Source organism: Orbicella franksi, chromosome 2, assembly GCF_964199315.1.
Source record: "Orbicella franksi chromosome 2, jaOrbFran1.1, whole genome shotgun sequence".
NCBI lineage: Eukaryota > Metazoa > Cnidaria > Anthozoa > Scleractinia > Merulinidae > Orbicella > Orbicella franksi.
The window spans coordinates 31,662,848-31,689,591 of NC_138146.1; the positions used below are offsets into that span (position 1 = coordinate 31,662,848).

Consider the following 26,744-nt stretch of genomic DNA (forward strand, 5'->3'; position numbering starts at 1 on the left):
TCTCCATAGAAGACATTTATTCCATTATAAACTATATAAAAGCATAAATTTGACAAAACTTATAAACTATTATATTAATTAAGGATAAAATCCTGCAAACGAGATTGAGGGAAAATTTCTTTAAAACGATCTGCAGGTACCAAATAACCTCTCTTACAGCAGTGGAAATCACATTGCTAAGTCTTCAAAACTTTAAAGATTCCGAGAAATTTGCTATTTACAAAGATAAAAATAGCTAACTTTGATCACCTTTAACTTGTCGAAATGCAAACACTGCTGACTGGAAATAACTTGAATTTTTATGCTATTACACAATAAATAAATTTGAGGGATTTGGTAATACATTGCAGTAAATAAAAAATCACTATATCCCCAATTTCTCTAATGACAAAACTAAATGCCGAACACCGAGTACAATTATTCGCCACAATTTTTACCCTAACTAAAATGTGAACGCTCGTGTGCGGAAAGGTGGTCTTTCCTCTTGGCGGCATATCCACAAATGGCACACTGGAAGGGTTTTTCATCATTATGTCGGCTGTTCATGTGACGAAGAACGGATCTTTTCTGGGTAAACAAGGAGTGACAGATCTCGCACTTGAATCTCTTCTTGGACTTGGGCTTGACAAATTTTCCTGGACGTATTGATGACACTTCATCTTGTTTGTCGCATGTTACCTCGGGACAAGATACGTGTCGTTTTCGCAAAGATTTGAGATTGCTCTTGCTCTGTAAAGACCACAAAATGGTTCTCAACGGCTGTCTGGGCAATCTCTTGATATTGCACGAGGATTCGCCAGTGCACCCATGATGAATTTTGTCAACGTGTTTACTCCATTCGCTTTTTGTGCGGAGAGTTGTACAACAAATCTCACATTTGTATGGTTCACTGGTCGTTACAGCCACGGAAGGTCTAGTCTTAAGGCAGTTTCCAGCATCGGAACTACCATCTCGAAGGATGTTTCTTTGTGAAGGGGAAATATGTCGCCTTGTTGGGTCTCCATGAGAGTAACTGGACGCACTTTCGTTGCATACAGCATTGAACGAGTCTGACAACTCGGAAACCTTCATAGTCGGCAATGCCTTCGAATCCGTGACCCCTTGATCGGCTAAGGCTTGAGACCCAGAATGAACAAGGAAAAAGTGCTTGTATTGGAGACTGAACGTAGAGAATCTCTTGTCACAAAATTCGCACGGAAATGGTTTACTGCTAGTTACAGTTTGCCTATTGAAGGACCACATTCCCGCAGGGTCGCCAGATCCGAAGTTGACATCGTGCCTTCTGAATTTCTTGTTTTCAGGTTGACAATCTAAGTTTGATACGTCTTTCTTTCTTTTTATAGGAGTTGATGAAGATGCAATGCTTCGATCACTGCAAAACAACGGCATTGCTGCACTAGTCTTGTCAGTGGGAACTTGTGGTTTCAACTGGCAGACCTTGGAAAAGGCGTTGGTAACTCCAGTGTGTGCAAGCATAACGTGTCTGTAACGACTAGTAACTTGGAGGAATTGCTTAGGGCAATATTCGCACGGAAATGCCTTGTTCCTTGGATAGCACTTTTTTGCGTGCGGTCCATCTATACAAGCTCTTGATTTACCCTCGCGGTTATTTTCATCTTTACTCCATAGTGGCCTCTCGTGCAAAGTTTTGCTGATGAAAGTCTTATCCACATCAAGTTTGGGCCGCAAAGACGAAGGTGCAACTTGATTTCCATGCGATTTTATCTCATGTCTGCCACGGCAACCTCTACTAAGGAACTCTCTTCTAGAGTACCAGCATCTAAACCGATTACATTGGACGGTGTGTTTTGTCCCTCGTGTACCCGCTTTCATTCTAACCGTCTTGAATTTCACCCCTCTTGGCTGAGCATTAAGATTCCTGGCTACTCTGTGATCTTCACAATTCTGGAAAGCCTTTACGCTTACATTTGCTGCACAAGCTTGGGGAATAGAGCTGTTCTTCCTTTCAGACTGATTAACAAAGCGTGTGCATGAACCATGATAATTCGATCCAAATTCCTTTCCGTGTGCAATCATGATGTGCTTGTAAAGGCTATTAATTTTAGAAACGCCTTTTTGGCAGTATTGGCACTTGAACGCCCTTGCTGAGGCCAATAATTGACCATTTTTCTTCTGACGAAGGCAATGCATCTCGTCCTGAATAACACTACTGACAAACTCGTCTTCACACCCAGACCCGTTGTCATTTCCTTCGAGAGACAATTCTTTATTACAATGAATACAATAGACACATTTGTTGCCACTTCCGAATGCAAAGAATCGAGCTTTGCAACGACGGCACACTTCCAGTGCTCCCAGGGTCGTTCCACTGTTGGTGACCTCAGTGCCATCTTTTCCTTCCTGCTTGCAGTCTTGGTCAGGAGATTGATACCTCTTCTTCCTGGAGTGCTTTTTCGTGACGTGTTTTTTCATACCACTTACACTCTGGAAGACCTTAATGCAGAACTGGCATTTCCAAGGAGCAATTTTTGCCGGTACTGACCACGACTGCGTTCTCTCGGTTACGTTGCTGTTGTCGATCTCGATGCCATCTTTCTCCTCTGGCTTGCACACTTTGTGAGATGCTTCAGACTTTATCCGACTGGAGTGTCTTTTCTTGACATGTTTTTGCATACAACTGACACTCTGGCATACCTTACTGCAGAACTGGCATTTCCAAGGAGCAAGTTTTACCCATTCTGACCACGACTGCGTTCTCTCGGTCGCTTTGCTGTTGTTGATCTCGATGTCATCTTTCTCCTCTGGCTTACACCCTTGATGAGATACTTCAGACTTCCTTCTCTTGAGGTGTTTTTTCTTGACATGTTTTTCCACACCACTGACACTAGGGAATACCTTACTGCAGAACCGGCATTTCCAAGGAGCAATATTTAGCCATTCTGACCACGACTGCGTTCTCCCGGTTACTTTGCTGTTAGTGGTCTCGATGCCATCTTTCTCCTGTGGCTTACACCCTTGGCGAGAAGCTTCAGACTTCCTCCTCTTGGAGTGGTTTTTCTTGACATGTTTTTTCATGCCACTGACGCTCTGAAATACCTTACTACAGAACTCGCATTTCCAAGGGGCAATCGTATCTGCTTCTGAACACGTGTGTGTTCTCTCGGCCACTTTGCTGTTGGTCGTCTCGATGCCATCTTTGTCTTCTTTCTTGCACCCTTGTTGATCTTCAGACCTCTTCCCCTTGGCGTGTTTATTCTTGACATGCTTTTTCATAGCACTGCCATTCTGGAATACTTCACTACAGTACGGGCATTTCCAAAGTCCAACTTTGCTCTCCTCACTATGGTACTTTCGCATGTGTTTGTAGCGACCCTTGCACGTCATGAATCGCTTATCACAATGCAGACAACAAATCTGTGGAACCCTTAACGCTTCACATTTCACTGGATCAGTCTCGGTCGATGAAGGGCACTTCTGGTCCTGCTTTACAGAGTCGTGTTTCAAAAAGTGTCTTAGTCGTCCCTGAACAGTTCGGAATCCTTCACCACAGCGTTGACATTTGTATGGCCGATCGTGCTGATTTCGTTTGTGTCGCAATAAATTTTGCTTAAACGAAAACCCTTTACGACAGAAAGGGCACGCAAAAGCGGTTTTTATTCCAGCATGCGAACGCTTGTGTTGAGACAAGGAACGTCTGGACTGGAATGACTCGCAGCAAACTTTACAAACACGAGGTTCCTGTGTATTTGCATCAACGACTTGTTTGGGTAAAGTAAACTGCATCTTACCAAACCGAGAGTGATGACTTTTATGCGATCTCAATGAATCTTTTGAGGTGAATTCTCTTGCACAAACATCGCATTTGAAGCGTTTATCTTCTGATAGAAATTTTGAAGATTTGGGTGATGGATTTGGCGGTGACGAATGATTAGAATGAGAAGTGTTTCGACTGTGGTGAGTCATGTGAGAGCGTAAAGATGTTTCCTTATGGAAAGATTCGTTGTAGACCTTACAATGGACAGCTGAACTTTCGACCCGTTTCACAGAAGACCAAGAGACACTTAGGGCATTTTCAGCACGGTGGCATTTATGCTGGCGCAGTGATTCTTTCGAATTGAATGGTTTGTCACAACGATCACAGGACATTTCTCGAACTCGTTTCTTTTTCCGAAAATGGCAACCTTTGTGGCAGTGCATCAACCGCAAAGAAGGGAACTCTTTACAGCAAACTCCACATGTGAACTGTCCATTCCTGGGTTGAGCCGTGTCCAGGCGTGGAGTTTCCTTATTTGGCGTTATGGATGAGACACCAAACGGATTCAGTAGTGCTCGATTTTTCTTCCTAAAGTGGGCAGCTCTGTGGCAATACATCAAGGACAAAGAAGAAAAAACTTTAGCACAGAATTCGCATCTAAACTTCTCACTACTGTATGCTGTATGATCTTGAGAAGAACTCTGGGAAATGTTGTATTTGCCGTCTAATGCTTGCATAGTTCTCGCGGACTCGGATTCCTGCGCGGTGGCACCTTCGTTCATCGATACCTTTCGGTAAATGTATGGACTTTCCTTATTTGACACTTTGGATGTCACACCAAGCGAAACCGGCAGGGTTGGATTTTTCTTCCTAAAGTGGGCAGCCCTGTGGCAATGCATCAAGGACAAAGAAGGAAAACCTTTGGTACAGAATTCACATCTAAACTCCACGCTGCTGTATACTGTTTGATCTTGCGAAGGTCTCTGAGATATGTTGTGTTTTCCATCTGATGCTTGCACAGTTCTCTTGGACTCGGAGTCCTGCGTCGTTGTACCTTCGTTCACCTTTGCCTTTTGGTAAACGCATGCGTGATTGAGTAGCTGACATTCTGGAAACGTAAAGTTACACTGACTGCATTTAACAGATTCAAGTGAGGATTGTTTGGAGTCATATTTTCTTGTTTCATGTTTCATGGCAATGTGTACAGCTAACTCACGTTTAGAAACACACACCTTTGCGCACTTTCTACACTTGATAATCTTAACCCGTGGGTGCTTTTCTCGAATGTGCCTTGCTAAGTTGAAAGAATAAGCAAAGGGAGCCTTACAAATCTGGCAAACATGGCAGGTCGAGTACTTTTTACCTCTTACTACCAATAAACCTTTTGTGGGAAAATTCTGCACAGAGTTTGAAGTTGTCTTCTGAGAAATCCCTCCTTTGTCAGACTTGCCTTCGCTCACGTTTTTGTTAACATGAATTCTCTTGTGATTAGATAAACCAATTCCAGACGTGAAACAAAGACCGCAATGCTGACACTTGTAGGGTTCTGCAAGGAAGGAAGGCTTATGCAAAGCTTCATGCCTAAGTAAATTCTCTTTCTTTCGAAAGAGCTTACCGCATGTTTTGCACGTACATGCATCAGCATTCCTGTGTAGCAACCGTTTCTTGTGCCGCCTCAGACATTTCCAGTCAGCAAACGCTTTGTCACATTCAGTACATTCAAACTTGCCATTGGAAAGACGTCTGTATGCGTGAACTGTCTTTTCATGGTGTCCAAGACTAATTGAATTGCTAAACACCATGCCACACATCTTGCAACTGCAAATCATATTGAAGTGCAGGCTATGGTGCCTATTTCTCGACGATGGATGGGAGAAGACTTTGCCACAAATCCGACATGCATAAGGCTTGAGGCCTTTATGGATGTTCTTGTGTCTTTGTAGACTTTGAGGTGTTTTAAAGCTTCTGTCGCAGTGGATGCACCGCCAGAGGTGGTGCTCGTTGTTTATTTGACAGCGGAACTTGTTGTGAGTGGCCAGGGAAGATGGTCCTGAACAGACCATGAAGCACTTTTGACACTGTATCGGTCCATCTGTATAAAAAGAAATATACAGGAAAAGTCTCATTTACAGCTACCGCTATTTTCTTTTTGTTGAGTTCTGAAATACAAAAATCGAAGCCAATCACATCATCAAAATAGTGGAACACATGCCTGCAATTTTGTCAGATTCATCTTTATTTAATATATCCAAATCGCAAGCGTATCTGTCTCCGTACCACACCAGGAGCTCCATGCCGGGCTCAATTGTCTTGTAGGCGCGATAGTAAATTTCACCTCGGAACTGGAAGGCTACAAGATTCTGCTCATCATCATTACGGGCACAGTTCACAAAACGTAGCCAATTACTGTTTTCCTCATCCCGAGCATCAACAACATGCGTGACACGTCCATTTTCAATTATCTGCAAATGAGAAGAGTTCACCTGAGACGCAGTAGAACTGTTTCACTGCTGGTTTACAAGTTTTATGCCGAGGCAAACGCAAAATTAAACTATGTTCACGCAAGCGACATGAATTCGATACACCTTTCTACAAAGGTGGATGTTCGGTTTGTGTTTGCGATGTTAACAAATCAAACAAACGCAAACCAAAATGCTAGAAAAGGGACAACCTGCGATTTTTTCCGACGCCTAGTTTTATTATGGTAAATATCCTCACATGTTCTTGCGTGTAAACCATACTTTATGGGTAGGAAAGATAACTACAACGCTGGCGGATTTTACTCCTTAGAACTGAATAACGACGACTTCGAGTTTTTATCTTGCCTAGACCTAATATCTTACAAGTGACCCTACAACGTTAGACGGGAAAACAAGTTATAGCTTAGTGAGAAGTTTGACTCAGCCCTAAGTTTTTGATACCGAAGTTGCTAAGCAATATTACGGTTTCTGAGAACGACTACTCAGCGAACTTGTACTAATTATAAGGTTCTTTCTTACATCCCACATGTAGCTCTGATCCATGCTTGGAGTTACATCTGTCACGCCTATCTTTTGGCCCCAGTAAGGGCCAAAGACTACATCACTTTCAAATCTCTCTTTGGCAAAGATTCCCAATCCGGCATCTAAAACGAACAGGCACAATTTAATACCACTGAACAAACACTTGACTCTTTTGCATTCTTGACCACAACAAAACAACAAAATTTACGTTCTCACAGAATATTGCTTCAAGGTGGTCGATTGGCCAATCTTAACTTGCTTCCTGTCATAATATTACTATAGGAAACTGAGTTACGATTCAGATTTGCCACTCATAAGACTGGATATCTCCGGCTTTTCCCTGATTTTTCAGTTTACCACAAAAAATTCAAATTGTCAATTTCTTACTTTTCCTAGAATGTGGAAACTCTACAAGATGCTCTGCTAGTGTTTTTGACTGACCATCTATCTAGTTGTTAGCTATCAAGATGTTAGTTGAAGGAGTCGTGTCACAATACTTTTAGTTGTTGTCTGCGAGTCACAAAATTTGGTACCTTCAAAATGTAAGAGACCTCAAAATCATACTGTGCTACAACATGTAAGATAAACAAGCATCAAAAGGCAACAATTAAACAAAAATGCTGTGCGGTTGTTGTAGAATGGGGATGTTTACAAAGGATTGTGACTGAAAACCGTGAAGAAATTAGGCCAAACTTTTCAAGATGGACAAACCGTGACCTAGCTTTTATCAACAACTTTTGAAACAAATTGCGCTAGTAATCCAATCGAGACAATCAGATTTTACCCACCCGGTATACTTGAAGTCTTCAAATCCATGTTACTTGGAATAGTGGACCTTGCTTTCGTCAGTCCTTCTTTTACGAACACATCTGTGGGTTCCTTAACCCACTTCAAACTACCATGAACGGAACAATTACCAATGCGCAGTTTGTCACACTGACTGCAAACTAAACAAGACTCCCAATGTTAGTTTCAAGGTTTGGTCATGAAATGAGACAGATGCCCGAGATTGAAAGGGCATGACTACAAAACCATGCAATCGGAAGTTGGCAATATTTAAAGGACTTGGTTGATAGATGATAAAGTTTGTCTCCAGCAACTTTTTCCATCCAAACCTTTTTATTTTAAAAAACTTTCAAAACGCCACAAAAATGTGCAGTATAAAGAAAATTATCTAAAGAATCAATGGTCTCAAAATGGACAGTCGCACAAGTCCATGCTTGACTAGTTTGTCATGCTCTTTCCATTTTTGGCATCAAGTTCGTTTCACAGCTAGTTTTAAACAGGTAAGGTCATGTGACAAAGTTATGCAATGATCTTAATACTCAGACCCTACAATATTTACCAGTGTAATCATGCAGAAAAGCTTTTAAAGATTGTGAATTTTATTAAAAAAAAGAAACAGCTTAATTTCTCATCAAGATACATCAGGGTAAGTCTGCATGTACTTGCCGATATGACACAAAACTGTACAACATACAAGAGTCAAACAAAACAGATCAAGTTTTGTGTAAGAAAGAACAGTTTCCCTTACATATACAATATCGTTTTCCTGCGAAAGGACCTCATCAAAAACTGAATTGAATGCTTATGACAAATTTTGAAAAATAAAAGCGCTGAGAGACACCAGTCCAATTGTATCCCTAACAGGTACCACTTCTAATATCTTTGCTTGCTGAGATGTCAGTTGTTTCTTTTATTTGGAATGTACTCAAAGAGAGACGACTATCAAAACTTAAAATTGAAATCCCTAAGCAATACTAAAATACAATTTTCAGCTCCTAAAAAGTAGAGTGAGCATTGGCAAGTTCCCATACTAAGTGTGTTGTTTATGAATCTACTTACAAATATACTCATCCTCTTCCAGTTCTATTCTCTTGTTGATGCAATTTGTAGTAAATCTTAGTTTCTGAAAATACATTAATTTTACAGAGCAATAATGTGCATCATATACACATACAGTATTACACGTTCCATTAATAAATTTGCTGCCTTTGTTGAGAAAACTAGACACCCCATTTGTAACTTTGAGTCATTTTCCTCCCTTCTCAAAACCACCACTCCAAATTCTAATTCAACAACGGTGCAGGAACACATCTGACAAGTCCATGAGAGCTCCTCTGGTTTTCATGGGCCGATGAAAATCACATTACATTTTCCATAGTTTAGAAAAATTGTCTTTGTTTATGTCCATCTGAACTGCAGCAGTTCTTACCTCCAAAGGAATTGAAAATTCCTGAATTCTTGGTTCACATCTGGGTATACCAGCAGCAGCAGCATCAGAGGGTACAATCGGTTCTTCAAAGCCCTTAACAGAGAAATCATGAGAACATCCATTTACAGCAATTGAAAAAAATAAACAAATAATCAACAGTTCCGAAACCTGTCCTTAAAAACATGAAACCAGTTGTGATGTGCCAAGTTGTTCAAAGTAGCCCCAATGAACAAAACAGTGGGAGGGAGGGTTGTGCACAAGAGCCCTTTCCCAGCTGTATCAGTGTATACTACTGTAAACTTTGTGTAGTAGCAATGGTTTTATTAGGGTAGGGGAACGTGGAGGCCTTTTCTATCAATATCAACCACCAGTATTTCTCTGAAGCAGTACATGTGTATATCAGCATTCACGTACAAAAAACATGGCAGAAGACTGTCAGGCTAATTGAATAAACAAGATGCGACAACAAATGTCACCAGCTCCAGGTAGACCAGAAAGGGCTAAGCTTCCAAAAAACAGTGAAGTACGAGCATGAGGAATGAAAGCATTCCTTCCTGCCATTTTTGTGGCAGACAATGAGACCCGGGCTAAAGTTTTTGCTTGCATGTAACATCTGCTAAGCTTTGTTTTGAGAAATGTGCAGTCACAAATTGGCAAGTCATTTTGTTTAAATGACTAATAATTTGCACGGAAGTGAGAATGTTGACTAATAATTTGCACAGAAGTGAAAATGTTCTAGTGATAGTGTTTCAAGTGAAAATTTACCCACCAGTTTACCAAACATTTTTGTAAACTAAGAGATGAATTAATCTCATTTATTGCAACCCAGATAATCATTTAGAGAGAATCAAGTACATCCTTGAGGAGTGATCTAGATATGGCAAAGTTTAACAAAGTTAGGTTGGATGTTACCTCACAAGGGAAAGCATCAACAACTTTTCCCTCCTCATAAGAGGCAATGTCAATAACTCCTTCTTCTTCATTGTTGACTTCAGCTTTGACATCAGAAGTTGTGTTAGACCCCTAAGAATAAAATAAATTTGTGTTTAGTACCTTCTTGTTGCTTAATAAGTAATTGTATTCTGACCATTTGCCACAAGCATCACAGGGACAAAGAAACAATTATTATGGAAGACCAGCTAGTTACATGTAGAATTATACCCTGTACACCCCTCTCTCTCTCTCTCACACACACACACACACACACAGTGAACAAACCAAGCCAGTGAATCTGTTTGGGCATCTTTCATGGAGAAATGAGAGGCCCATTTGGGCTTGAGGAAAGCCCCCAGGGCAGGAGAGAGGGTAAACAAAAAACTGAAACAATCAAATGAACAAGATGAAGTGGTTATATTACAACTGATTTCGACTAGATTTCGACTAGTGTCCCTGTGTTCCTTCAACCATTCTTCTTGGGTACAGTGACCCACGGTCGCTCAGAGCCAAAGATTTTGTTCGACCCTGAACCTGTGGGTTCCACCAGATTTTTGCCTCTTTGGCTTCTTCAAATATGAAAATGGGCAAGGAGTTTTCTTGCATTTTCGTCCTGACATAAAGAAAATTTGAAAAGAATGAAAGCTAACTTGCGATGAAACAACCAGATTGAGAACAGCTCACGTGCACAAATGAAATATCACACTGCAATTCGCATTACACGTGACAACTGGCAGTGAACAGACTTAATCATGGTTCTTGACGCCATCTTGATGGCTAGGCAAAGCGGTTAGAAGTTACAGTGTTTGTATGGGAATTCGATGGCAAATAACTTTTTGTAAAATGGAATTTTACACAATTTGTGAATGGCAATGTTAAACTAATAGGTGGAAGATTGTATTCACCAAGTTTGAAGGATGTAGCTTGGCTAGAAGATGCTCAGTTCATTTCTCTTATTTTCCATACATCTGTCTGTAAAATTTGGCTGGGTAGGCAGACATGTAGAGGGGGTATGCAAGAAAAAAATTACAGACAAATGTTACCTCACATGAGACAACATCAACTTCTTCTTCCTCACAAGAGACAATGTCAATAACTCCTTCCTCTTCACTGTTGACTTCAGCCCTGACATCAAAACTTGCATAAGAGTCCTGACAATAGAATGAATTTGTGTTGCTTAGTAAATTACTGTATTTTGAACACACTGATGGCCTGATTTCAAGTCTATGATCTTCCAAAAACTGGTTGGATGCTCTCAACTGCTGACCTACAGGAGACTTGTGTTGAGCTGCTAGGCCATTTACAAGGTTCATATACAGGATTCTTGTTAAGTTTTCATTCAGGCAGTTAGAAAGAAGAAATAGCAGGTAACATTGTTACCTGCCCCACCTGCCGGGGGTGTGGGGACTCTGCCCCAGTGGGGGTCTCCTGGGTTTTCAGTGCATCCAAGGATCTTTCCACATGTCTCAAGGCACTCTTTTTCATATAATGTTAAAGGAAGTATTAACCATTTTTATACCAAGCTGGCAGAGGCCGTTTTCGAGACATGACAAGATGGATTACTTCAACACATCCTTTATTTTCAATGCAATGATGTCTTCTAGATTTCTCAACTTAGGGTTAGTGACTAGAAGGAGTGACTAGAAGGAGAACAGCAAGATTTTCCAAAACCTTCAACACAATGGGTATTCACTTTTGAACAAACAAGCATCCATCATAAATTTGATAAATACTCCAGTGAAATAGGTAGTAACTTTTACTCAAACAGCTGGTAAAATGAACTGGTTACAGACTCTTAACAAGAACCCTGATGCGTGATATACATTGTTACATACATCCAGCATACTACAAGGAACAGTAACAGCCAGTGAGAAAAGTGTGATGATATATACAAAGCAGGGCTCCAAACGAACTCCAGCTTGCCCTTTGGACCGGTAGCTGTCAAATTTTGCTTGCCTTGGATGAGGCTTAGTTTGCTCTTTATTGATTTAGTTGACCAATGACATACCTGAGCCCTTGCCCATTGGGCAAATGAGAATCTAAAGTTACTTGCCCCAGACGACAGGATGGCACTTATTTTGTGCCTCGCAAAGGTGGTAAATCTTTCGCTTATTCATACTTACTGTAATAGCCGTGAGCTATGATGTTGAGAACAAGAGGCGATATATACATATCTTATTAGATGTTTTGGTGTGTAGTATCGCTGTATATTTTTACGAGTTGTGCCGTATTTTGACGAGCCCATAGGGCTCGTCAAAATACAAACAACAAGTAAAAACATACAGCGATACATGCATGTGCTGCATGGAGCTTTGTCAAGATTTCCTTCTGTAGTACAGTGGGGATAATGATGCGGTGGCTTTTCATGGCCGTACCATCTTCTACAGCAAGTTCATTGCAAAAGGGCTAATAAGGTTTTAAGGGCACTGGGACTTGCTGGATGGTTGACGGCCAACCAGAGTGGATCAGTTCCTTAAGTGCGTTGAGCTCTGGGTCCGACGCGGTTTGTCCTCTAATTCTCTGCAGAATGCTGTTACTGAATTGAGGGTGGATGTCGTGCACTTGAACATTCATCCCAGGGATGGCTTCTTTTTCTTCTGGTGATAACCTGGAGAGTGCATCCACAATTTCAATGCTTTTGCCTTGTTGGTAGCGGATGACAAGGTCATATGGTTGCAGTCTCAGTAGCATTCTCTGAAGATGCAGGGGTGCGGCTGTCAAGTGTTTTAGGTGTATATTCTCAAGGGGCTTGTGGTCAGTATTGACAGTGAAACTGTGACCAAATAGGTAAGTGTGAGACTTCTCACACCTGTACACCACAGCAAGTAGTTCTTGTTCAATGTTTGTATATCTTGTTTCCACATGAATGAGTGCTTTGCTCGCAAAAGCAACAGGCATGTGTTGTCTTGTCTGAGTGCTCTGCCTAGGCCTTTCAGCAAAGTGTCAACTTTTAACATGATCTCCTTCTTTGGATCAAAGTAGGTTAAACTAACGTCACTACTGACAGAGTCTTTGCTGTAGGCATCTTGCAGTGCTGGGCTCTAATCAAATTGGTGGCTTTCCTTTAGGAGCTCTTGAAGTGGGGCTGTTAGAGTGCTTAAATTTGGGATGAAGGGACCCATGTAGATTGCCAGACCTAAGAAGGTCTGCAGTTCTTGGCGGATAGTTGGAGCTGACATTTGTTTCAGTGCTGAGATTTTGTTTCGATCAGGCTGGAGCCCACCTTGGCTACAGACAACACCATAAAATCTGATTTTCTCCTGCTTCACATAGCATTTATCAGGGTGCAGTTTCAGGCCTGTATCTTGGCATTATCTTAGCATACCATGCATGCTGTGGTCATGTTCCTCACTAGTTTGTCCAAAAACTACGATGTCGTCTGTAATTCCTGCCACTACTCCACAGCCCTCAAATGTTTGGTCAATTTTGGGCTGAAAGATGTCTTATGATATTTTCAGCCCAAAGTGCATGCGGTTGAATCTGTATCTGCAGGGTCTCAACCTCCCATTTTGTTTCTGTCAGTAGACTAGACTGTTAACCCAGGGTGGGGGTTCACCTTCCTTAAGTTTTGTGATGCAATTCTTGGCAATATCATCTAATTCACTTTTGATGTCATGCACGATGGAGGGTGAATCACTGGTGGAATATTGGGGTCGACTGCGATGTGGTATTCTCCTTGAAACTTCCTGACAATATTAAAACACTCAGGGTATTGTGTAATCAGATCCTGCTTGTCTCTTATCAGGATGGTTTCCTTGGCTTGCTCAGGAGTCTTGTCCTTTAGGCATCCATTAATGCTGGTTGGGGATGTTGTGTCTGTATAGCAAAATTGAACTGTAGCAGATTCAGGTCAGTGGAGGTTGGCAGGCCAATGATTGTGGGACCTGGTATGTCAGTGATGCAAAAGGGTGCGAGTGTGCTCTCTTTCCCATAGTTGTAGGGTATAGTGACTTTGCCACTTGCGAGCCTCCGTAGACAGTGGGCACAACATTCAAGGACAACTATGCATTGGGTTTGAGTTTATCATTGTTGTTTACTTGATCTGGGTACATCTCACAGTAAAGCCTCATGGGTAGTATGTTGCACTGGGCACCAATGTCAAGCTTGGCTCTCAGTGTGGTCTTCCTGTTATTGCTCTGCGCCAGGTTTACTTGAATGGATACAAATACTTCATCTCGACTAGACTCTGGTGTCCCATGTGTTAAATTTGCTACAGTGCCTGATTAAAAAACAATAGATTCGAAGGATGTCTGAGCTGCAGAATCTTCCCAATCTTTGATGACGTGAATCCATTGTCTGATGCGTTGAGGGTGACCACAGTTCCCACAATCCCCTGGGAGGCTTGAAAGATGGAGATGGCTGATTTGGTGGAAGGTGTGCTAAGTATATGGACCCATCTGCAGTTTCAGCTGCCATGGCTGTGAGCTGGGCTTGAGAGGATGCATGTGACCTTGCAATCTCTAAAATTTCATCCAGCACGAGCTTGGCTCCCTTTGAGATTAACTTTTCTCTGACTTTGAGTGAGTTTGTTTTGAAAACTATTCAGTCTCTCATCATTTCTTCTGGGTCTTTGAAATCGGGATCTTGGGCTAGAATCCATAATGCCATGAGGAATTTCTCTGCCATTTCTGACGAGTCTTGGACTGGACTGTGTAATTTGAACCTGGTGAAAACAGGATTTGCTTTGGGACTTATGTGACTCTCAGAACGTTCGTAGTATGTTCCTAATTTCCTATGTTCATCATCGTGTTGTGGATATCCCTTCCTTTCTGACCAACCCAGATGAGCAAATAGCTGCATTTTTCCTCTTCTGTTCTGAATTTCAGAGGTCCTGTAAACATCAGCTCGACTGCTTGAAACGCCACCAGTTTTCTTTCGGGTTGTCGCCTTTCCACTACATAACCGGGCATTTGATGATGCTTAACACCATGTTTCCGAGGTTTTTGGTTTACTTCTGACACCATGTAATAGCCACAGGCTATTATGTCAAGAACAGGAGGCGATATGTCAAGACAGGAGGTAACATAGCTTTTTATTTGCTTTAATATCTAAACAACAAGGGGAGAACTACATACAAAAGAACGCAAGGCACAATGGTTCACATGCTGTTTGCGTCACCAGAAGTGCATTCGAAGTACACAGGGTTCTCCCTTGTTTTCAGTACAACAGGTAAAAGAGCATTTTAAACCGGTAAAGCAATCAGGTGAATCGCAGCCTTGTTTATTAGGTCTGCTCTGTACATTACATGAAATGAAAATTTGCCCCATTCTTGTCTTTCCAAGACAGGTGTGTCATTCTTGAGTTGCAAAGCCACTTCATCGCCGATGTTGTCGTTTCCTAATAAAAACATTTTCTTTGAAAATACCTCCATCTAATATGCCTTACAGTTTACTAATTTTACACCTTTGGCTGTAGATGTGAAATGAAATCAAACAGCACTTTCATCTTTAAGTGTTTTATTCTTTGTCTTAATTCTCTTGCCCTAAAGTCACAGAAAACTTCCAGGGTATCCTCGCTGTGCTTACATGAAGTGTCACTACAAAATCAGCGGTCGTCTCTCAAAACCAAACGAAATCGCTGCATATTCATTTTCATTCACGTTCTGGAAGGGTTTTATTGTCAAGGATTCTCTCAAAACGTCGTCTGAAAATAGATTTCAAACACTTTTGACCTGAATGTGGAGCATTTCGTGACGAAGATGAAGTTTTCGATCACCACACGTGAATGTTGGTCAATTTAGCAACACCAGTTTTCTAAAGCCGATAGTTAGGTGGGGAGTTCATGGAACTGATTTCCCCACATTGCTTGCAAATCAAATACTTGTAACGTCTAAAATTACTTTATTTGTAACTGTTTCCATTCGTGACTTCTTGCCATTGCTGATGGAAAGAAATGAGAACAATGTTCATAGTCGCTTCATCGTGAAACTGAACGTAAACAACTACTGATGCATGTGTGAAGAAATGACATCTGCCACGATGGAATGGTGGCAGAAAGCCCGCCAAAAATTTGCGGATCTTGCCTCGAAGTTCGAAAGCCACAGATACTACTTACAAACCATAGCCTGCGCAGTTTATCTTTTAATCTGTTTATTTATTTATTCTTTTACAAGGATAATATACCGATTATGTCGGTGAAACAACTATATATTTTTTTTCTTTTACCTGTTGAATTTTCAAGAATTCCAAGGGATTTTAGGTGGTAGCGAGTGGTGCTACAGGCCGTAAATTTTACCGGTTACCGCCTGAAAAGGAGAACGCTGAGTACATATCATCACACTTACACAACGTAAAAATTTCATTCACCCCCTTATTTTACTACTTCAAAATTTTGATACCTTTTTCTTGACACCTTACAGTATTACAATATTTACAAACTATGAACTGAGTATTTAGCAGTTCTGTCAATATTTGTATGTACACTGTGCAATAACATAAACTGATGAGGGGTACCTCACAAGAGAGTGTGTCTCTAAGTACTTCCACTTCAGTATTCACTTGACCTTTGGCATCACACGTTGTTTTTTGATCCTGTGAATTAGAAATATAGAAAAGAAATTTGAGGACCAAGCTGGAAGGGGGGTTGGCAGTACAAATAAAAAATTCTAGAGATATACATTAGATGATATTAAATGGTGGTGCAAAGATATGGACTTAAGTTTCAAGTGGTAAAAAGAAGTATAGGAATAAAAATATTGCTTTTAACATGAGAAAATAAAATTTATATCTTCCTGCCATCAAGCAGTTTTCTTTTTACAATATAGACAAACTGACTGTTTGCACAAACACTTGTGAAAAAGTGGGAAATAATGTCATCACTGTCCTCACCACTGACGGTATAAAAGATGTGCAACTTGAGTCTCAGATGTAGTTTCACATGAATTTTAGAAATAGTGTATTTTCCAGCAAAATGCTTATTTCCATAACTTTAATAAAATATAGTACTTGTTGCATTATTATTGCACATGGCAGCTGGCACACACACTGGTGATCACCTGTTAATTTCAGCTCATCAAAATTAATGCTCTTGCATGATTAAACCAGCATAAAAGGTCAGTCAAAGGATATCAACCCTCTCTGTATGGCAATTTGTGTCTGCAAGTCCACATTGTTAAAACTTTGTGATCTTCTGTATATTGATTTGAAAACTTTGTATCCTCTTACAGGAATTGCCCGCTGGTTATTTCATTGATTTTTATTTTTACCCATAATTGCATTTTTTAGTGTCAAACACATTATTTTGTTTTCATGTGCCTAGCAATGTCACATATCTGCTTTTTTTGTCCAAATTTATAATCAGAGTTGAACAATTCACCCACATTTACAGCCAATGTGCCACCTGGCAGCTGACAAGATGTTACCTCACAAGGGACAATGTCAACATTTGTTATGTCTTCCTCTTCGCTGTTTGCTTCATGTTTGATATCAGAATTTGCCTCAGCATCCTGAAAGTTAAATAAAGAGTGGGCACTAATTTTATTTGTTGCCTGGTTTAACACAAATTCATGGTTCAATGTTTACTTAAGTTTTCTTGATATGTATTCAGCTTAACAGTAGAATGATATGAGACTGTGGCTTAAGGCACTTTGTTAAAAATACAGAACAAACTGTAACATCAACTGAAATGTCACCTCACAAAAAACCATGTCAAGACTCTTTTCATCTTCACTGTCCACTTGAGGTTCTACATCAGAACTTGTCTCAGAGTCCTGGCATTTTCACAAAAATAGCTACATAAGTATGTAAAGCTTTCTGATTCTTCATACATTACTACAGTCATACATAATATTATATTACAATAAATTAATCACCAGCCAGTTGGGAAGGGAGGAAAATTAAAAAATGGTCAAGCACACCATGCAAAGAAAGTCTAATCCAATAGTCTGGGCCAGTGATCTTTGTTTACAAGATGAGCATGAAGGAAATTAAGTCAGAAAGTAATACATCATTTTAAAAAGGCTAGTGAGAGAGTCTTTTGGACAAGTACATCATAGGTATTAAGAGCTTGCCAGAGGGGCAGGCCTGAAAATTGGTTTCCACTGCATTCTGCAAGGTTTGAATTTCTTTCACTCTGTTGGCTTTTACAAACACATCTTCTAAAAAGAGTGCTCTCAAGCTACATATATTTTCTAACTTCATACATGTAGTTCTTGTTATTATTACTACACATACATGCAGAGTTCTAATGGTAATAAAAAAAAGTTTACCTGAAATTGGGACATATGATGGTCAAAAAAAAAAAAAATTAAAAGTTCCTCATAGCATATTAAATGAGACTTCTAATTTAGTACAGTAAACCCTACAGTTAGGCTTAAAAAGTTGCTCATCAAAGATTATCACTGCATCTCCATGGCAACTCACATTCCCAACTGTGAGGACTTTTCAAGAACACCACTGAGATCAAAGGATTATACAAGACTGTAATAAGTGAACCCATAATATATTACTAACCTCAAAGGGTACTGGCCCATGTTCTTTCTCAAACAGATATTGAAATTTTGGTAGAAGGTCTGGTTCTGTCAGTAGTTGTACTATCTGTACAGGCATCTGCAATATAGTTTAAATAAACAAAGAACTTTTGAACTTTAATTTTCTTTTCTTTACTTATGCAGAGTTACAAGGTAAAGGGTATAGGTTAGGATAGAGACAGTTAAAGACAGTAGGTTTAGAGTTTTTTGAGTTATGAAGGATATTTTCAAGCCTGGCTGGGGTTGTCTTTTTTATAAAAACACTCTACTGTCATTACCGTCTCTAACCTAACCCAAAAATTTTATAGAATACCATACCAGTCAGTGAGGCAAAACATAATACTTGTTGCAGTCTTGGTCATTATTTGTACTACTGTTTTATTTTCCTATCTTTGGATGATAATGTATGCAAAAAATAATGATACTAGCAGTAATCAAAGATTATGAGTGTGTTTGTCGCCTTCACTTAAATCATGATAAATAGCAGTGATGAAACTTAAATTGTCAATTTTTGTGTTTTTTTCCGCGATTTGCAAAAAAAAAAAATCCCCCCCAAAAATTCTCGCAAAAATTTACTCCCCTGGCGAAAGTATACAAAGAAACATCACAAGTAGAATCTTGTTGCTGCCATTTATTTAAAGTCTCTTTCCCTCAGAAACAAAACAATGAAATGACAAACAAAACGTTCAGAAATAAAAGGTTAACAGGAAAGGATCACCTAAAGGTACTCCATTGAAAAGAGCATCTACAATTCCACACAAGAACAAAATGTAACTGTGATAGAGTAGACTGTTCACAGCCTCTCTATTCACACACGCGAAAGAAAAAGCGAGCAAGGTGAGCACGAAGCAAGCAGGGGTGGGGGGTGGGGTCTGTGAGCAAAGTGAGCAAGAAGAATAGAGAGTGTAGACATCTTTGGAAAAAAAAGGACTTATTAGGCTCCTCCCCCTGTTATCGCCTTGTTACTAACAGCTCTGCCCCTTGACCATTTCATTAAATCGGACCAATACAGTCTGAGCCATAAATTGCTTGTTTAATTGATTACAAGTATCAGTTTGCAAACAACACATACATGCATTCGGCTGTCATCTCAGATGACTTCAACTCCAAAAAAAAAGTTGCTTAAAAGGGGAGAAAGCCGAAATCAAACGGTCTTTCTGATTTTTGTAGGATAAGCGCTTGTTCTTTCGCTATTCACCTTGGGAATTTTGGCAAGACAACTTACATATCTATGGATAATCTTTTTCTAAAGGTGTTACATGGTGTGGCACTCGTGAACTACAATGAGCATGACAAAATTGTTAAGTGGAGAATCTTCGTTCTAGAACACGTTTTGGAATTTTGCATCCAAAAAGTCTTCTGCTGTCTTCCAAAAACAAGCTTGTATTTCGCTTCTCCAATAAGGAGAGGCATGTCGTCCTTTGTTGACAAAACGATGGAAGGAATCCAAAGCTCTTCAGTCTCTTCTACTTATGCTTTCAAGATGCTTTTGAGTGGTGAAAATATGAGAACAACATTCGCACCATTTGCATTTCTTTTGCTGTTGCGTAGAGTTGATGATATATCAGACTTTCCGCAAAGCCGGTCTGCAAAAATTGCAACATCTTTCAACCAAAGAAGACTAACAGCAGCCTCTTTCTGCTCATCTTTGAGCAAAGAAATGTTATAATTTCTCTTAACAGGATTCTATATTTTTTAAAAACAACCCCTCCATTATGAATCACAGCACATGTCATTGATGACAACTACTGCAAGCCGCATAATGCACCTGGATGCAATCATGATCGGCCATTGTCAAGGTGATGACACTCTTGTCACCTTTCAACCAATGGGAATTTTACATTTCTGGAAAAATGGGGAATTCACTTTTTTTCCAAAGATATCTACAGCCCCTCTCCCCATCCCCTACCCAGTCAAGTCTTCAGTTTTGCGCTGGTGTCCAGTTGTCTCAGATTCAATCTACATGTTCAACGATCGAATAAAACTACAAGAAAATAGAGGGCTGTGAGCAGTCTCGTGATAGACTTCATCAAACTATGACATAGATGTCGATTCCTTTTTTCACAAATTTAGCTCGAAAGACTTGAAATCTCAATGTCAAATTCAGAACGCCTTAATGGTTTTCAAGTCTTTAAACTGTCTTGTTCTGGAATATCTCACGTCTAAATTTATAAAGCGAAATGAATCAAGCTATTCTCTGAGGGACTCGGTAAACAAACTTGTTGTCCCCTTTCCAAGAACTAACTACATGAAAAATACTTTTAGTTACAGCGGCGCTACCCTTTGGAACAGCTTACCCTGTAACATTAGAGAGTCAGGTTCATTGGACAAATTTAAACGCCTTCTCTACCATAATTTTTAAACACGGCATTCATGGAAACCAGGATTTTTCTTAAGTGGCATATTAATGTAAGTTACTATAATGTTAGGATTTGGATTTTTAGTCATTATTATGTAATTTTTTCTACCTGATGTTTTTACCGTGTATAAAAAATGATTAAAGATTAAAGATTAAAGTGTGACACCAATAACTTGATTACTGTTTTACTTCTCTACAAGTTGTTTCACGAGTTGGTCGAATGCAGTTGAAAAAAAAGGAAAAATGATATAATTTCAATTAAACACGAATTCCTGAAGATCGCAAAAATTAGTACCCAGCAAGAAAATAGCCAGTCTTCTTCTGTCGCAAAAGTTAGTTCCCACAAAATACAAAATATTGCCTATTCATAAAAATAGACTCCTACAAAAATCAGCGCCACAGTGTTCCTAAATTCAATATCTTTCTGTGAACAACCAAAGTTTTACAGACAGATATAACAGGGATCCATATTGGCTTTTTTCTCCAAGTCATCAGCCAGGCAAGTATGCCAGATGACATTCTTGCCCTGGCAAAATTTTACTTGCCCATTCACATACCATTCGATGCACTTTGGTGTGGATAAAATTTGGCAGGACAACATCTTAGTTTCATATATAATCAAAGTGCTGATCAAAGGAATTACCCTTCTTGTTGAGAATTAGAAAAGAAGAAGAAATCTTTTATCAAAGAAATTTTGATCAGCAAGGCTGAAGATGTCCGTAGCAAACGGTTTTGGGTTCCTTTATTTCTGAATGACAGTAACGTCACGGTACTGGAAACAATAGTTACCATGAAATCCTAGGGGTTGCAAAAGAACAGCACATAAATGGAAAGTCTACTTTATTATTTTTTTCATGTTACCAGTCTCCCAGTACATCATGTCCGTAGTTGCGGCTGTTGGCAGACACAGAAATACCAGGTACAAGTGAAAACCAAGCCCTCTTTGACTGCCAAGAAGGCTGAAAGGAAAGCTTTTGCTCTTCCTGCTCATATTTAGCTTGTTTTTTCTTAACATTACTAAACACCATATTCTGAACAAAACAACCAAAACAGCTGATGCACTTGCACCACATCAAACATGTTTTCGCGGATGCAGATGCAGTAGAGAGCATCAGCGGTTGGCAAAATGAAAATTGAGCCTGTAATGATTTCATTCATCCCGTCACTGAAGTTGGCCGATCAAAATGACGCTTTTATCCTGAAAGAAAGCTGCAAATCTTTCTGTTTCCTACAAGTTCCAAATGGATAACAAGTGGTCAGAATCCATACCATACCACGGGCGGCATCTTGGAATTCCGAGGGAGAGGGGTTTTCTAGGACTGGAATTCTAAGGCATAGGGGGTAACGCAGTTTGGAAATCCAAACTCATTGGGGGGCGGGGTTTCAGCTCTGAATTTCCAGAGGGGGAAGACAGGCGAAAGCTTCGTTTGAAATCGCTGATCTGATAACTTTTCCAGTTTGTAAATCATCAGGCACGAACCGACCGCTGAAGCAGGATAAAGATTGATCTGATAGGTGCTAGTGACCATGTGGATTGTGCGGCGAGCTCCACATCAAAGAGGCCTTAAAGTTGACGAATTAGTCGATAGATTAATAAAATATAACACAAGTCTGTGTTTCTTTCCAATCTCAAATTGTTGATCCGTGAGAAATACTCGCACCAGTCTCTCGTTTCCAAATGGAACGCCTGACAGATTTGTAGGTTGCATTACTAGTGGTCAGCAGTTCCTCAATGAACACAATTTTCAATATGGTGCGAGATGGCACATCATGAACTTCACTTTTGTCTTCCACTGGTATCATTATGAACTACTCTCCTGAAAATATGAAGCTAATGAACTGAAAACAGAAAGTTTTACTTGGTGGCAAGCAACTTAAAGATAAGACTTAGACGGGAAAGCTACGGTGTACTTTATTAAACATTAACAAACTTGAGTTGCTTGTTTGCTTGACCAAAAATTGTGAGTAGAATTTTCTTGGAGGGGGAAAAAAAGCGCAAGTTTCCTGTTCAGTGGAAGTTTTAGGCAGTCGAATGGGAATTCCAAAGGGTCTGAAAAAAAATTGAAAATTCCAGAGGGGAGGAGGGTTTAACGATTTTGGAATTCGGAGGGCATGGGGGGATAGAGCATTTTGGAATTTCCGCCCATGGTAGGGTATGGATATTTCCTGGAATCACCCAATGCAGGAAACCGATAACAAAATTTAAGACACAGGGCTCGACACTAACGGTGGCCAACTAGCCACAGACTAGTAGAAATTTAGTTTTGGCTGGTAGGTTTTCAATTTCCCCTAGCCACTTTGGCTAGTAAACAAAATTAAATTGGCCAAACTAACAAACACTTTTCTCGGAAACAAGGTCAGAATTTCATTGTGGACGTACATGCACCATGTTACTGGGTACGTGGTGTCCAGCACGTATGCAAATTTAAGTTTGTCTACTTTTTGCTGTGTGGTACATTACATGTGAATGGGTAATTGAATATGTTATGTTGAAGGAAATATTGGCAAACAACAAGACAGATTTTTCTGAAGCACACATCGATGTCCTTTTTTGTTATGAAATTAGCAGCACAAAACAAGAGCTTCCTGACAAGATCATGTGCAAAATCATGTGGAAATCAACATTTAAATCAGCGGCTTTCAGCAGAATTTTGCCAATGGCAATTTGCAGTATCGTTCAGATAGTTGTTTTGCTTTTGAAACATTTCTACAGGTCCTATGGTGCCTGTCTTTGAAGAACTCTCAACAGTTTTTACAATGATGTCTCATGGTCTCGATGTTTTTCCAAGTAAGTCTCAAAGAAAAACAGTCATAAAAGTCTTTTCGGGAAAATCCCTGGATTTTCCTGTCTTTGTGAACTGTCACCCTGAGAGAGTTGATGTGATGAAACACTTCAGAGAGTCGCTTGCGCTGGGCTTACAAGCATTGCTAGTAATTCTGCTGTTATTGGACCCAGTCAACATCGATGCTTGGCTAGTAAAAGAAAATTTTGGCTAGTAACATCTAAATTGTCACTAACCAGTAGGCTAGTAATTTCAAAAGTTAGTGTCGAGCCTTGAAGACATTTTTTTTTCTGGTAGAGGCAAACTAAACTCGTCCAGCGGAAGACTTTCTGTATTGTTTTGATTGTCCCTGCGATTTTTTTGTCGTCACAGACGACCGGACGACGGCGAATATGGATCCCTGGACATAATATAATGACAAAGTCAAATATTTTGCTGTGGATTATTTGATTTCCTTGCTTTATGGTTAGCAAGTAGATGTCCCCTCTAAAAACTTTGATTTGATGACACATTGCATGACTGTGCCAGTTTTGGTAAACTCACAAGTTTAATAGAACTAACACATTTTTCTTTGCCTTCAAAATTCATGGTAAACATCTCGTTTTCACATTTACTGGCGTTTAAGCATAAATACTAAATTGTGAAAGTATAATTTTGTTACTGTATTCTAACCTGGAAGCATGAATATTAGCTAAGATTTGCACTAGCATGTCGGTTTACCAACAAACAAACTCTGGGCGATTGGCAACTGATTTGAATATTTCCACTGATGAATAAAGATTGGCAACATTTAGCTTAGTTCAGGCTTACTCTTATAGATCTTGGCTTCAGAGCACTTTTCCACTTTTCCAGTCTGTATCGGGACTGCATTCTCTTTTTTGTCAAATGTAATCATAGTGAAAAATTTGAATGCAACCCAGTTCATACAACACTTCAAAACCTTGAAACAACTAAAGTAGCCAGAAAAGAGAAGAATGACATAGCAAATGAACACGAAAACGAGGCCCAAAGCTACTGAAAAAACTTAGAGGGGTGGCCAATTTGCAGTCTTCAAAAAAAAAAAATCAAATTTTCCCAGCTGCAGACAGACCTAAAGGAAATTAGGATGCATTCTTTTGGTTCAAGTCTGAATCTGTCAGGTGAATTATTTTTCAATGATTTGGACACTTACGATGGAGAGCAATTCCATTGAAGGTCCCCCTCTAATCAGTGTTTAATTTGCAGGTACTTTTTTTTACAGACAATGTCTATTTGTGAAAGTCAAGAAGACTAGAACACAAATTACTTAATCTGGGATCCACGGCCCCTGGGCAGAGGGGTTTGGGGAATCCATATAAAAGGGACAGGGGTGTTTGTTGTACCCTTTTAGCCATTAAAAGAGTGGATTTGGTCTCTCTTAGGGTGTTTGGCCTCAAAAAATCTCACAGCAAGAGCTTTTGCGGTACCTTTTAGGGCATTAAGCCAGAAAATGATGGTGTCAGTTAATGTGTTGCTTTGAATTGGTACCTCTTAGGGGTGAAACAAATTTCAAGTTACGCCCATGTGCCCACTAAACAGTGTCTTGGTACCTCTTAGGGGTTCTTTTCAATATTTCGGATGAGCACCCTCATCCTTTGTATATGGGAGTCCCCCCCCCCCCCCCCCCTAGGGTCCAGGTTTCAAACCAATAGGTCAGTACTTCTCCTAAACTTTTAGAAACTCTGTCTTAATTTCAATTAAAAACAAAAAGATGAACAGTAGGCAGTCCACAATCTGGGGTATTAATTCACCTAGTGTTTGTTTGTTCTTGCTCCATAACCTGTCACTATATTCCACAAACCACCAATACTTCCCGGAGACTAATGAGTCCACTCATAAGAATAGCTAGATTATGGCCTAATTAGCCTGATAGAGTGCAACACAAAGTATAATTTTATACGTACAGTACTTCACTTGCATTCATATTTTCTAAAATATTATGCTCAATGCAAAGGTTTCTTCCTTTTTCTTCATTTCACCATTATTTTCTTTTGTAAATTGTCACAACTGCTATAGCCTTGCAACAAAACAGTGTGAATCAATGACTAATGAGCTTTCCTTATTCAACTGCATGCTAATTAAGTTTGAGTGAAAACAGTTGTCTTGCCCTCTATAACCTTTGTTTTGTACCAAATATAACGTAAGAAATCTTCTCTGAGAGCTGCCAACGATGAATTTAACGCGACACCAGTACATGAACTTGAGTACAAGCTTTCGCAAGCTCGTTCATGTAACACAAGATGTTTATATTAATTACAACCAAGCGAACACAAATTTCTCACTCCATTGATGATCTGCCAAATTGTACGTCTAAATCGCCGTCTCTAGTTTTAATGCTGAAAGAACTTATACTTGCATGGAAAAACTATCGAAAATTACGCTAATTTATAGTCAATCGAGTTTGAAGTGACATGCAGCTTGCGAGCTTCAAATCCTCGAAAACCATGTGAGTTTCGATTGCCGTCACATCTCTGAAGAAATTTACGACCTTACCCATCCCTATAGTATACTTAGCATACCAGAAAGAATTCAAATATGTATCTGAGCTAGAAAACGTAGAAGAGATCCCCAATAAAAAGAGAAAAGCTCACCTCAGTAAGAGCATAGGCCATTGTTCGGTGACAATCCAGCACACTGAATGAATATGGCGCGAAAATCGCGCGCTTACCACGAATTCCCAGCATGCATCATCTCCCGCGTACACAGGACCCGTCACGTGTCACTGAGAGCTTACACCACGTACTACCCTGATGGTGAGTTGAAACCAATACGGCCAAATTTTCATGGCCCGATGTGACCGTGAGGTCTTTACGGAAAAATCTCAGACCGAGACTATGGCGTAATGACCGAGCGCGTTATAGCGAGGTCAATACGACAAGGCCGAGGTTTGAGATTTAGCTCTTATTAACTGAGTTTAGTCGGTCTGTAGGGGAGAATCTTGACCGAGGTCGTGAGTACAGACCGAGGTCAAGATTCTCCCATACAGACCGACTAAGCTCGGTTAATAAGATGTTAATAATAAGGCAAACAAGGACAATTTTAAAATTCGTTTAGTATAGGTAATCATACGGTTTCGAGTTCAATTTGGAATTAATTTGCACGAGTGAGTTTTTCAAAAATTTGAAATTGCACGAGCCGCTTCGGCGAGTGTAATTTCAGCTTTTTGAAAAACTCACAAGTGCAAATTAACTCCATATTGAACGAGAAAAACCGTATGATTACTTATTAATAATATAAACATGAAAAAATTCG

General features: G+C 39.9%; 1 protein-coding gene across 1 annotated transcript; it reads right to left on the bottom strand.

Moving 5' to 3' along the window:
* On the bottom strand, window positions 1-26,551 carry LOC145479282 (uncharacterized). Its single transcript, XM_081457602.1, has 13 exons — window positions 26,084-26,551; window positions 18,316-18,411; window positions 17,496-17,573; window positions 17,226-17,309; window positions 16,318-16,395; window positions 10,909-11,016; window positions 9,845-9,955; window positions 8,933-9,025; window positions 8,563-8,626; window positions 7,506-7,664; window positions 6,715-6,839; window positions 5,928-6,177; window positions 1-5,807 (listed from the first exon to the last, which is right to left on the bottom strand). The coding sequence occupies exons 1-13, from the start codon at window positions 26,174-26,176 to the stop codon at window positions 439-441; spliced, it is 6,708 nt and encodes a 2,235-aa protein (XP_081313728.1). The 5' UTR covers window positions 26,177-26,551; the 3' UTR covers window positions 1-438.
* Between the last annotated feature and the right edge of the window lie 193 nt (window positions 26,552-26,744).